The sequence below is a fragment of the Perna viridis genome, chromosome 7 (genome assembly GCF_037379345.1).
Source record: "Perna viridis isolate PV_CMFRI_1.1 ecotype Kerala chromosome 7, ASM3737934v1, whole genome shotgun sequence".
Classification (NCBI taxonomy): domain Eukaryota; kingdom Metazoa; phylum Mollusca; class Bivalvia; order Mytilida; family Mytilidae; genus Perna; species Perna viridis.
Genome location: NC_142451.1, coordinates 20,011,104 through 20,023,876, shown reverse-complemented (window position 1 = coordinate 20,023,876; position 12,773 = coordinate 20,011,104). Strand labels below are relative to the sequence as shown.

Here is a 12,773-nt window from a genome sequence, read left to right as displayed (position 1 = left end):
TTTCGGTATGAGTTGGTCGTTTTATATACTACTTTGACAGTTGATTGTTTGTGATATCACGCAATAGACGATGTGATATAAATTAGTGACATGCAAATTTCGCCGTTTTCTATAAAACCTGAATTATCCAGGCTTATGACGTCATGGATGAACGATCGGTAGAATGTCTGGTATGATTCCGAAAGTCAAACGGCTAAAATGTTCCAAAAAGCATAAATAATAAAAATCATAAAAGGTTGAAATTTGCAAAACATCAACTCTCTTTATTTAATTTCGATATAATAACAAACTTGCCGAGGTATGTTTGTTTTGATGTTGAAATAAAATTATAACTTGAGTTTATATTTTGCAATATTCCATTTTCACTAATTACGAAACCTATCTTTTTAAACTTTAATACCAAACCTAAGAAATTTTTTGAACATGTTTGTGACACATTAAAACTCATGTAGCAATTCGCCGTAATACAAATTAAGTTACACAATACTGATTATTAACTAAGACTGTTTCAAAATGAAAAAAAGACTATTAATAAATTACATAAATAACCTATTTACCTGAGGTATTAACGGTGGATTGAATTAATTATCTTTATATCCGTAATTAGTTTAAGATTTATTGCATTGAATAATAACTTTCTATGGGTCACCATTTTTTTTTCAAAACGGCGCTGAACCCATGAAAACTCTTAAAACGAGTTAACAGCATGTTATACGCACACCTAATCCGCTTTAAACATCGAGATGAATATAAATTACTCTTTTATCTTCATTATGTCATTATGAATGAAACTGTGCCCGACTGTGATTAATTCAAGAAAAAACTTAATCAAAAGCCTGTGCGTACAAATGTAAAAATAAATCTTGAAAACTATTATAAAGTTGATTTGGCAAATATATGCTCTTTATAAATCATCCAAAAAATTATTTACATACAAGTATGTAAGGACGCAATGATAGTACAATGTACCATTTTTATTCAATTGACATTTAAGCTGCAAGTTTGATATTTATCTATATCAAAGTATAAACTGTTATAATTACGATATTTATTCATTACTTGAAAAATACTACAAAACTAATTTCTGACATGACGACAGAATAGGTACAAACTAATGTAATACACATAAGCAATGTTTTTTAATACTTAATTTTAGTGTTCTTACCAGGTAGCTGCACCACTTTTATATCAAAAATACGGGGCTGCCATGACCACGTTGTCCACAAAAGTTTAATGTTTGATAGCTTGGTATTGAAGCCATAAACACGAGAATTGTTTTTGATTAAATATACTATATCATTCTATACTTCAATGTGTTGGAGATACGGGTAATTGTATATCTTTGCCAAGTGTTTTCCGTCCAAAGATGATGTGTACAAACCTTCGAATGTTCGACCGATGTATAATGCTGAATTTGCAGTATCTGAAATCAAAATCATTTGCAAACAAATCACTTTCTATGTTACAGATAACCTACAGTGCTATATTCACCATTTGCCGATAGTGTTCAGAATAAATACAATGAACAGAAAAAAAAAACTGTTTCATGTAATCAGCTGTCATGGAAGTTATTGGCGAACCAGGTCTTTCTGATTAAACATGTCCGCGTGGTTCAATTCATCTTTCAATCTCTGGAAATCAGATGCATTTATCAATTTGAACTAACACTGCAACTATTATCACTCATAAATTTCGTTTGTTTGTTTTATTGATGGGATATTTCTCTCTAAAGGAAGACATTATAGAAAGAGCATGTACTCGGAAATGAAAGTCAACAGAAGATTCATGGTGGTAAAAGACATGGAAAGCAAAAGACAAGGACGATCAACACAGAAGGGACAGGAGACCAAGATGGCGTTCAAACAGTGGTGGACTATTTTGATAGAAATATAAAAGATACACACATAGCAAATAGACCTCAGTGTTTTGAGACATCTTGAGACGTCTTGAGGCATACCCATGCATGTCGTGAGACATAAGTGGAACGTCTTGAGACATGGTTCCGATTCTTTTGTGTCTTGAGATGCCTGGAAGACATCAGCGGAATAAACAATGTCTTCAAGACACACGAAAAAAATGTTTTGCCTTAAAGACATGATGTCAAAAAATGGTCAGGGCCTCCAAAATGGATTTTAAACTTATTTCAGTTAATAGGAATATGCCATGTCTTGAAGACGTGTTTTATAGACATACGTCTTGAAGACACGTCAAGTGTGTCTTGAACACACGTTTTCAAGATGCGTTAAAACAAAAAAAAATATAATCCATACTATTATAAATATTAGTAGTTACTAAAGCCGTCTTATAGATTAAGAATAGGTTTTTACACAGTTTGGAAGTATAGATAGTAAAAATGATTTCACGTGTACTTGAGATACATTACAATGAGTCCCGAGAAGTCGCGCCAGGAGCAAAAAGGAAGAAACTACATTAATAAAGTCAAAGAAAATGGATTTCGTTTATGGGCTGTAAGCCCATATCTGCTTGTATTCAAACGTATGCACTTCATATTTTAATAAGACTCATTTTAACAATATTTGATTTTACTGCCCCCTCTCAGAAAGAAAAAAAATCAGGTCAGTTTATGTCACAGTTTATTTACTCCATCTTAATTATTGTGGGGATGTAATAACTTAAAACATAAATTTTAATGTAGACATTTATCAAGGATCAAGTATTTATATAAAATGTGAACGTTAAAAGGGGCGAACCTATCTGGGTACGAACTAGTAGTTGGAACTAGACTGGTTTCTGAAATACGGCACCAGTTAAAATGCACGGACAATTGTGTTTTAGCGAGTTGTGAAATGCAGACTTTATGGTTGAAGAAATGATCAACAATGAGTCAGATAAGTATTTTCTTTTTTTTTCATTTGTTGAACAATGAATTTGAGACTGCACTTTTTAATGACAATTCGTATGAAACCCAAAATTTGCCACGCTTTTTGTAGTTGTACTCACAAAACATCATGCGTAAACAAGTACCAACGGTTTATTATAAGTGTATTCTTTTACTAATAAAACAACATTAGTAAAATTTAATCACGTGCATATTTAACCTTTGTTGAATTCTTGGAAATAAGAAAATAGTCTTGTTATCTCTTGTTTAGGCTGGTACATTTATATAAGTGCTTTGAAATGGCTTAACACTTAGTCCATTGACTGGGACGGTCCACCGTGCACCCCCCTCCCCGTACCTGAATACCTCGCATTACCGAATCTATTTGTCGCCAAAGAATATTCTCGGAATCTTTTTTTCAGTTTAAGTCTATATTTATACCGCATTGGGTCAAAAAGATTTTTGTGACACAATTCCTTGAGCATGCATCTTAGCCTTATAGGGATAGCATGTGTGAACAAAATAGACCAATTCCGTAGCATTACAATGGTACCAACACAGTTGCGGGGACACTAAGGTTTTTGCGGTAAAATGGAAAAAATGTACCCCTACCCCGCCAAAAAATCGCTTAAATGTACATATTATTCAATGTCAAGCCCTTATAGTATTAATGCTTATATGGTATATAATTATCGGTTTAGTAGTATCCCAATTTATACTTCTAGGGTTCTTTTGATGACTTTTGGCGATATTCGTTATCAGAATGTATCAAAAAATGCAAAAAAATGAGATTTTTTCTACTCTACAAGTTATTGCTCAATCAAAACTTCTCAAATTTGGTATAATTCGATAGATAATTTAATTTTCTACATAAATGAACCACGATAAAGTAATTGTCAAGAAAAGATATTAAAATATTACCCTTACCCCTAGAAAACTGGTCTCAATATCAAACAGAATTCTCATTCACAGCATACCGACACTGTAAAACTCATATTATAGGTATTCATAATTAAGATAATGATGTACCTAATATATCTGATCAATTCAGACGCTTAGATTTTCCTTTTGTGGTGACATTGCTATAAGGTCGGTAAATGGGTATTTTTCAGAATTTTAGAATTTTCTATTATATCACACGATATTGTCTCTTATCAGAATACCGTAGTTTAGAGAAGCTTTAGTGTGATACGGTTCATTAATATAATGTCTTAGATTCATAATGAGCCCATTTAATAAGTATTTGAACTTTTCAAAGTCAATTTAGGTAGAAAATTGCCATCCCTACCCATGATAAAAAATGCCTCATCATGAACTAAAATGTTCATTTGTTGGCATATCAGTAGTGTACAATAAACATGTTGTGTGCTAGAATTTTAATTATCGACGTATTCAACATATCATTTCAGGCGCGTATTTTTCAGTTTCAATTTGACAATAATGAGTTTTTCATAAAATTGGAATTTTTCGGATTATCTTACCTTCTTCCATTTAAACGGTAATTGATATTTTTTTTCAAGTACCCTACTTTTTGCATATATAAACACATTTATGTAGCATATTAGCTTTCTAATGAGCCAAGGCATCGCATACGTTAACATATTCCAAGCCATTTGGGCGAAAGAATGCTATCCCATATCCATTAAAAATTCCGTGAAAACCCCAGAATTTGTATGTAGTAAATTAGCATTTTTTAATGGTGCTGGATAGATGTATATCAATCATTCATCGTAGCTGCTTCTTTGAAACATTATATGTAAAAAAATAATGATACCAAATAAAATGGAATCATGTAAAAACTGTGATATTTTAAACAAAAATTATACAATTTACGCGCTAAAATGCGTGATGATCTATTTATTCTCAAATTTCCCTTTTTGTAATAATGTGTCGTCTTAGGGACAATGTGATAGATACAAGAACATCCCAATAAGAAATGCCAGACAGACATTGTGCACAGTTTGTGTATGCTATAAACGATCATTTTCTTTCACATTGGAGCAGATTTTAGTGGGTAAGGGTACAATATTTTGCCCAAATGTCCTAGAATACGTTTAATTGTGCATTGCCTTGGCTCATTAGAATGCTAATATGTTACATACATGTGTACATGAATATACAAAAGCTTGTTTGAAGTAAGGTACTTAAAAAAAAACATTGCCCATTACCAGGTGAAATGGAAGAAAATATTAAAATCCGAAAATTCTGGCAATTTTTCACATAATTGGACTTTGAAAAGTTCAAGTATTTATAACCTACGCTCATTACAAAGCTAAGACACTACATAACTGTATTTGAACCACGGTATTTGAAAAGAAATGCCAATTATGGGTGAAATGGAAGGGAATATGAAATTCTGAAAATTCACCTTTTTATGAAAAACTCATTATTGTCAACTTGAAACTGCAAAATACGCCCCTGAAATATGACGACATGTATGATACATTGATAACTAACATAATAGTACATAACGGGTAAATAACGGGTGATATAGAAGAAATTATGAGATTCTGAAAATTCCTCTTTTTTATTTTATAGTTATTGTTATGCCAAAAAGAAAATAAGCCATTTTTTTACTGGAGCATAAATACTCTAGGGGTTTTGACATTGAAAAGTATGTCAATTTCAGCGATTTTTATGTAGATGGGAGTAATAGGGTACCTGAAAATCATATTTTTATTGATGAGTGGGGAGTGCACGGGGGTTATTGCAGCCCATGTACTAGCTAGACATTCAATTTGTCCCACTTTTCCACAATATAATTGATCACCCAATTTATGGACACATATTATTTTACAAAGAATATGAAACTCCTGTACTTGGCGATCACAATCCTGGTATACCGATATTGTTATCAATACTGGAATAAAATTTTGTTCCAGAATTGTTATTCCAGTATTGGCCTAGTATTGTAGAATTCAAAATTTTACAACAACTTATCATTATGTTATAAATAAGGAAAACGATGTCAGGATTGTTTATTCTACTACCAATATTTTTTTATAGTCTTTGTAAAAATGACTTATTACTATGACCAAGGATATTTCTAGATGATAGACCTGTAATCGGTTGAATAAGACTGAAATGATATTTAAAACGTGGTACTTTTGTGGTTAATTTTTATATTTTGTAGTTGGAATAAAATTATTTAAACAGATATGACAGAGAAGTGTTTCCTGACTTGTCCAGCTCTATGACAATTAACCTACCATACCTTGTTTCCCTGCTTGTGTCTATAGTGAAAAACAGAGAAGTTCATGTTTTTTCTCTTTTAAGTGTTAACCTTGAGCGTAAACGCATTTCGCATTAAATCTTTTTCAGGAAAAGTTCTTCATTTATATGGAAGTCAACCGAGATTGACAGGCCTAAGATCAGAGACATTGCAATGAAAGCCAATGGAACAGAAATTTGAATAGATTATGACAAAGAATATTTTACTGATACATACATTATAGAAGCATTTCATATATTTCTATAACTGGATATGTTTTTCCACAAGATTAGTACCACGATTTTTGTCCTTATAGTCTCTTAATCTGATATCCTTTCTTTGTCTTGTATCAAACCAGTTTCAACAAGTTTCGACGTAAATGGCAAACGTTTTAGGGGATTTTAGGGGATTTTTTGTGCCACATGCACCATACCTAGACACATACTAGGCGGTCAGCAAACACATGCCACATGCTTGACAAATGTACAATGTACAATAAACAAATACTGGTATTGTGATTTTAAAACACAAAACTCAATAAAAACTTTTCTTATACAATTACAGACAAATTGAATCTGTTTTTATGCACTTCAACTGGTTTAAGTCAATCTTCTTTTTTCCCTTATCTTGCTTTACTAAAATAAAATATATCACTTTGTTTTTTTTCTTTAACTTCATTGGTACCCTAAATACTTAAAACATGTTTTTATATTTGTTGGGATAAAACATAATAAAACAGTTCTTAAACTTTTTAAAAAGCATATTGTGACTTTATCCAATAGTGGAATATTGACCAGCTATGTGAAGATAGCTATTTAATTGTGTCTTTCAATGTAAGCTTTATATACTTTGCATTTTTGTAGATCACTTGAAGACGACGTGTTGCATACCATAGTGACCTATGACCTTTGAACATTCCAGTTTTTTTTCAGTGACAAACTCATGTCTTGGATGTAGCTTTTTTTAGCTTTGGATATTGGCTTTTATTATGGCATGTGGTTTGATCACCTAAAGAATGTCTGTCACATACTATGGATATTGGCCTATGTCCCTGAACTTTGTCCTGAAGGTCACATTTCTGTTTTGACATTGACAAACTTGTGTCCAGGCTGTAACCTTTTGTCTTTTGATGTGGGCTTTTGATATCTGGAAATTTGGTAGATTACCTAAAGAATGTGTATCATACCAAGGCTAGTGGCCTATGACCTTGAAATGTGACCTCAATGCCAAATTCCTTTTTTTTCAGTGACAAATTTGTATCTGGGATATATTCCATACTTCTTTCTCAACTGGTACATATTTCTACTGAATATGACGGCCCGTTAAAAACTGAAAATTTTGAGTTGGTACGCTTTTCCCAAATCTACTTCGTACATTATATATATGGCCTAATTGTCATGGCCGGATCCACAGAGATGGATTTCATCTCAAGGATTTCTAGATTTTTGTCAAATATTAAATTCGATGTGTCCATATTTGCCCCATCTGTTTAGCCTTTTGAGGCATTTCAATATACATATTCCGCAGAACATTGTATTTCTTATTTATTTTTGTTTTTTATGTACATTGTATAAAAAGATTGATTTGATGTTATTATATATGTTGATGTTTCTGTACTTACTGAAAGATAAAAGCAGATAAAAATTGTGATATATCAATTGCAAATATGGTCTGTTATATATGAATGGTACTAGACACGAATAACTCTGAAATTATTTCGCCAAATGTTGCCTTTTACTACAGATAATTTCAGATGCAATAATTTTGCTTGGATCGGGGGTAGATTGAGGCAGGGGAAAGTGCACTCTCTAAAATTGGCAAATAGTAAATTTAAAAAAAAAAACAATGCAAAATAAATATTATTTAAGTAATGCATCAAACACGGTGTTATATACGCCCTCATGCATCCATTTAGTAGGGCAAACCAAGAATTTTCTATGTTTATTTAGCTGTCCTTAGCAACCGGAAGCACTTATGTATCAAGCCTATATCATTATCTGTTTAAAAACATTTAACTTTAATGAATAAAGTGATATATTTTATCTTGTAAAAGCTGACTAGATATATTGTGACTTGCAGAAAGATACAGCGTCTTAAAATATTAAAGTAATGTACATGCACATGTATATTGATTTCTTTATACATGAAATTCTGGTCACTAGTTGTGTTTCAATGTGTCTTAAAAGACAAATGAACATGATCTTAAGATTTAATCATGTCTCAATATGTCTCAAGGCATGTCTTAAAGACATGTCTTTAAGACTTGTCTATAAGACGTGTCTATAGACGTGTCTCAAGACATTTTATTTTAATATGTCTCAAGACACTGAGGTCTATTTGCTATGCATATAGTATTGCTTAATGATAAACGGGTGGTTTTAACCACTCCAGGATAGTTCATCAGGTCAAATCGGAAAGTAAATATTTTTTTCTACTGTGTAGTACAAGGCTGGTATATACAGATAGTAAACATCAATTCTGATTACCAGAGAGACACCAGCATGCCAGGAAATGATTGAAATAAGCTTTCTTCGGTTTCTCAAAAGTATGTCATATAAAATTGACCATTTGTTTATAATATATAATTGGTATTAATATCTTGTTTTTTGTCACCTATCGTTATTCGTGATATTCGAAAAATACATAATATTCCGTTTTGAAGAAAGGAACGAGTAATCCCGATTTTTTTTACTAATTATATTCACGTGGTTAGATTAACCTTTTCGTCGTTTTAACTTACAGTGCAATTATTAGCACGTAAGACATATTTTTTCCCGACCACCCAATCTCACAATATTCTCTTAAAACGTCGACGATGCTGCTTCCTGTGCATATTCTATAATTCCAACTTAATGAACGCTAGTGACCTCTTGTTAAGAGTCAATGTATATTCAGTAATTTTGCAGAAAATTTTACAAACTAGCTTAAAATCTAATCGTGGAATACATGGAGTAGCTTGGAAAATATTGATAAAAAACTTTATAACTTATAGCTGCAAAATCGCCCATGCTTTTAAGTGCTTTATAATTAATGATATATATATTGACTACACTTTTGCTTTGCTTCTGAAGTTTTACTATTTGTCATCAAACATAGATTAAGAAGACTTATTCTTTCAATATTTTGCCTTTTTTCAAATTAGTTAAGTTTTGCCCGATTCATTGCTGATAATAGCATAGAACTTTCTGAGGTCGAAAAACTAACGAATGTCTTTTAAAAGAACTACCACACGATACATTTAATGCAGCAATCGTAACTTCAGTTGTACTCACAAATAAATCTGACGGATGGAGAAAGTTTTCCTTTTCTAGGAATGCAAAAATAGTTTAGAAAATGTTTCCGCCTTCAAAAGTGCATTAGCATTACTGATTTCCTTCTTGATGTTTGCAAAGCAACATAACTGCTTTTGGAGAACCGTCGAATCATTTTAACATGTTCAATTGGTACTTAAAAAAAGCGGAAGTCAATTTACAAGACATTATTTTTCCAGATTTATTTTGTAAAAAAGACGTAGAATATTTGATACTTGCTATAAGGATGACATTTAAAGTTTTATAGTGGCAAACAAACTCATATATCCCTAAACGCGTTTTTGAAATATCATGTGGAAAGATATCTTAATTGTTGAAAATCGACATATTACTCGAAATGTTGAAACATACACTACCTTAACTTACCTACGCTAAAAAATCTAAATTTGATCCAAGACATTATACTGTGAGAATTTGTTCCATCTAGTCGACACTTTTGAATTCCGTTTAATCCGATATCAATGAAAAAAAGCCACCTAAAACAAAGTATTTTAAGAAAGACTACAAGTCTACATACAATGTAGCGAACCGAATAGAAAACAATACATATAGAATTGACCATACAAAGTAACAGAAAACAAAAGAAAAAAGCACGTATGATATTTACTACCACCAAAAAAAAAAACAGGAATGCCATCAGGGCCAACGGGAAGATTAGCATGTCGTCCGCCATCATCAAAATTGACTGACACTTGGGCGATATCATTTAAAGGAGACATGACAATTTTTTTTTTTTTTTTTTTTTTTTTTTTATTATTTTTTATTTTATTTTTTATTTTTTGGACACCTAATATGTATCATAAAAACGCCCCTTGTGTCGTTGTTTAATTACGATAAATTGATTAAAAGTCGACGATGACCCGAGCCATACAAATTTTAATTAGCCATGTGGTCACGCGACCGTGCTATGTCATTGGTTGCTAATTCATAGATCGAGTGGTTGAAATGCGTGGGGCTTCTGTACTTTCCACGTGATTTCTACAAATGGGAGTGAAAATATTGAAAGTTTTGGTTTGCCAGCAAATATATATTTACAGTTGTATCAATTTAAGCAATGATAAACAATGACAGAAATATTTAACTTTTATATGTGTGAAGACTAGACTCTACAGATAGACGACACCACTTCTTTGAGAAGATTACAAAGAAATATTTCATGATGTTCTGAAATATTCAATTGAATTTTTTACATAAAGTAAATTAAATTCACATTATAATATTTAAACTTTACCGATCTCGATCTGCAATGAAAATATTGATTTCACCCCTTTTTACGGAACGTTACGCCTGACAAGTGTACCAGTACCCCGCAAGTACAGCTATATGATAATACGAAATTATTTATTATTATCATTTTTTGGGGGGTTTTTGATAATTCTATTTGAGAACCCATAAAGGTTTCGTGCTGAAGCTTCCTCGTGTTCCAAATCTGTTTTGCTAAAATTAAATATTTAAACTGAGCTATAAAAAATATTGTTCGTACCAGAAAAGCTCCCTTAAACTCAACCAGGGTCGCCTTTTATAAATTGTGTTTTGTGTCAAATTCTTCATGTAAATTGCCTTATTTCTAAATTCGTAAGACAAAAGAAATGCTATTTCATTTCAATTATCGAAGTCATACACCTATGTCGACACCTGTGTCACGAGGCGCCGAACCATGTAAAGATAAAAGAAGCCACTCACGCTTTCTCATGGCCATAATTAAGTCTACCGGGCTTATTAATTGATATAACCCAGCGGCAAAGAAACAACAATACACAGTGTCACTATTTAATTTGCACCCACCTGTACAAGTCCTAAAAAAGTGTGCAAAGTAGTTGAGTTTCGCCACGCGGGGATGTATGCCTAACGAAAATGAAAACTTAACAGAAAACGAGATGAACTTACTCTTCTTGCTTTCAAGATTACCGGACTCATACACAGATCATTGGACCACTATGCATTATATAAACAAGTTATTTTTGAAGATTTATTATTTTTTTCGGACACGTGTATACATTTTCCATGCACCCAAATGGGGATTGAGAACGGATGACGTAGCACTTCCATATATGGTAAGTGGGTGTTACTTCCGGTTTTCATTTATGCATATTAATAAGGTCGTCATGATAACACAAATAAATCATTCTAACTTTATTTAGCGGTAATCTGATGAGAAAAGGTTTGTTATACTCGTATCTAAACATACTCTAGTTTTGTTAAATATAAAACGAAAAAAAATAATTGTATCATTTAATTTAACAACGAATCATGATGTTAATAAAGAAAAAAAGTGCACATGGTAGATAATTATCTTTGATATAACCTAGCATTATATATCATGCAAACTACTGACACAACGTCATTAATTTACTGGAAGACTTCAAGGGAAATGAAATAATTGTTTGTAATTTCAACGTCCTTAAATGATGTTGGTGTAATAACGGATAAAATGAAGTATTTAACTTCATATCAACGATTTAAACATTAAAAGGTATGAAGGCAATATTATATGCTTGTATCTTTTTAACTGCGAATTTACTACATAATAAGAGTTCTTATTCACTTTTATATTTATAAAGAGTAACGCGTGATAATTTTGTTCATCGTTTTACAGACAAATGCAATCATCTCACTTAAAATGACTAAATTGAAAATTACATTTTTAGGTACTCTATGGAACAAATTTTGAAAATAGTTGCAGCGATTAGCCAAATTGATTACATAAAGTGTTACATCTATGTAGATTATTTATCATTTCATGCTAAGTTGATGTACATTTTTTATTTGATGGATGATATCGAAAGACCAATTATAAGTATGTAAAGCACATTATGACCTATTCTAAGCAAATTAGATGTGTAAAAGGAGATTGATTATGAATCAACTTCATATTTATATATGGTATCGATTAAATGAACATTTCCAAATGGACATTGTGTTCGGAATTAGCATGGGATACTTGCCTCTATTTCCTATATAAATATACTTACTCTTCCTCTGGGTCAATGGCCATCTGGACGGTTCCGACGATATCTGTCACCACAATCTGACCTGATCCATTTAGGAAAGACCGTTTTATTGTGTAGTCATTTAGGTCTGACCAGAAAATGAAACCATGCAGATTATCTACCAATAAATATCCGGGACGAGCACCCGAACTGTTAGAAATAACTGTTTCGATAGAAACATTGCCACCTAACTGATACTGAAACCTATAGAAATATCCAAGGAAATAAATCGTTAAAACACGTAGAATACACTTATCCATGTAGTAATGACAACATTTTATGCCGTCATAATTTCATTTTCAATACTTTATAAATACTAGATATTACAACACAATATTATAGCTTGCAGCACTTTTATTAAACGTTTAATGTAATGTCCACCTTACCTAAATTGAAATATGACACATTAAGTTTTATTTTAA

At 31.8% G+C, this 12,773-nt stretch overlaps 1 protein-coding gene across 1 annotated transcript; it reads right to left on the bottom strand.

Moving 5' to 3' along the window:
- Positions 1-1,181: 1,181 nt before the first annotated feature.
- LOC148611719 (low-density lipoprotein receptor-related protein 1B-like) lies at positions 1,182-12,611 on the bottom strand. Its single transcript, XM_088595320.1, has 3 exons — positions 12,334-12,611; positions 9,728-9,837; positions 1,182-1,423 (listed from the first exon to the last, which is right to left on the bottom strand). The coding sequence occupies exons 1-3, from the start codon at positions 12,609-12,611 to the stop codon at positions 1,302-1,304; spliced, it is 510 nt and encodes a 169-aa protein (XP_088451446.1). The 3' UTR covers positions 1,182-1,301.
- Positions 12,612-12,773: the final 162 nt, after the last annotated feature.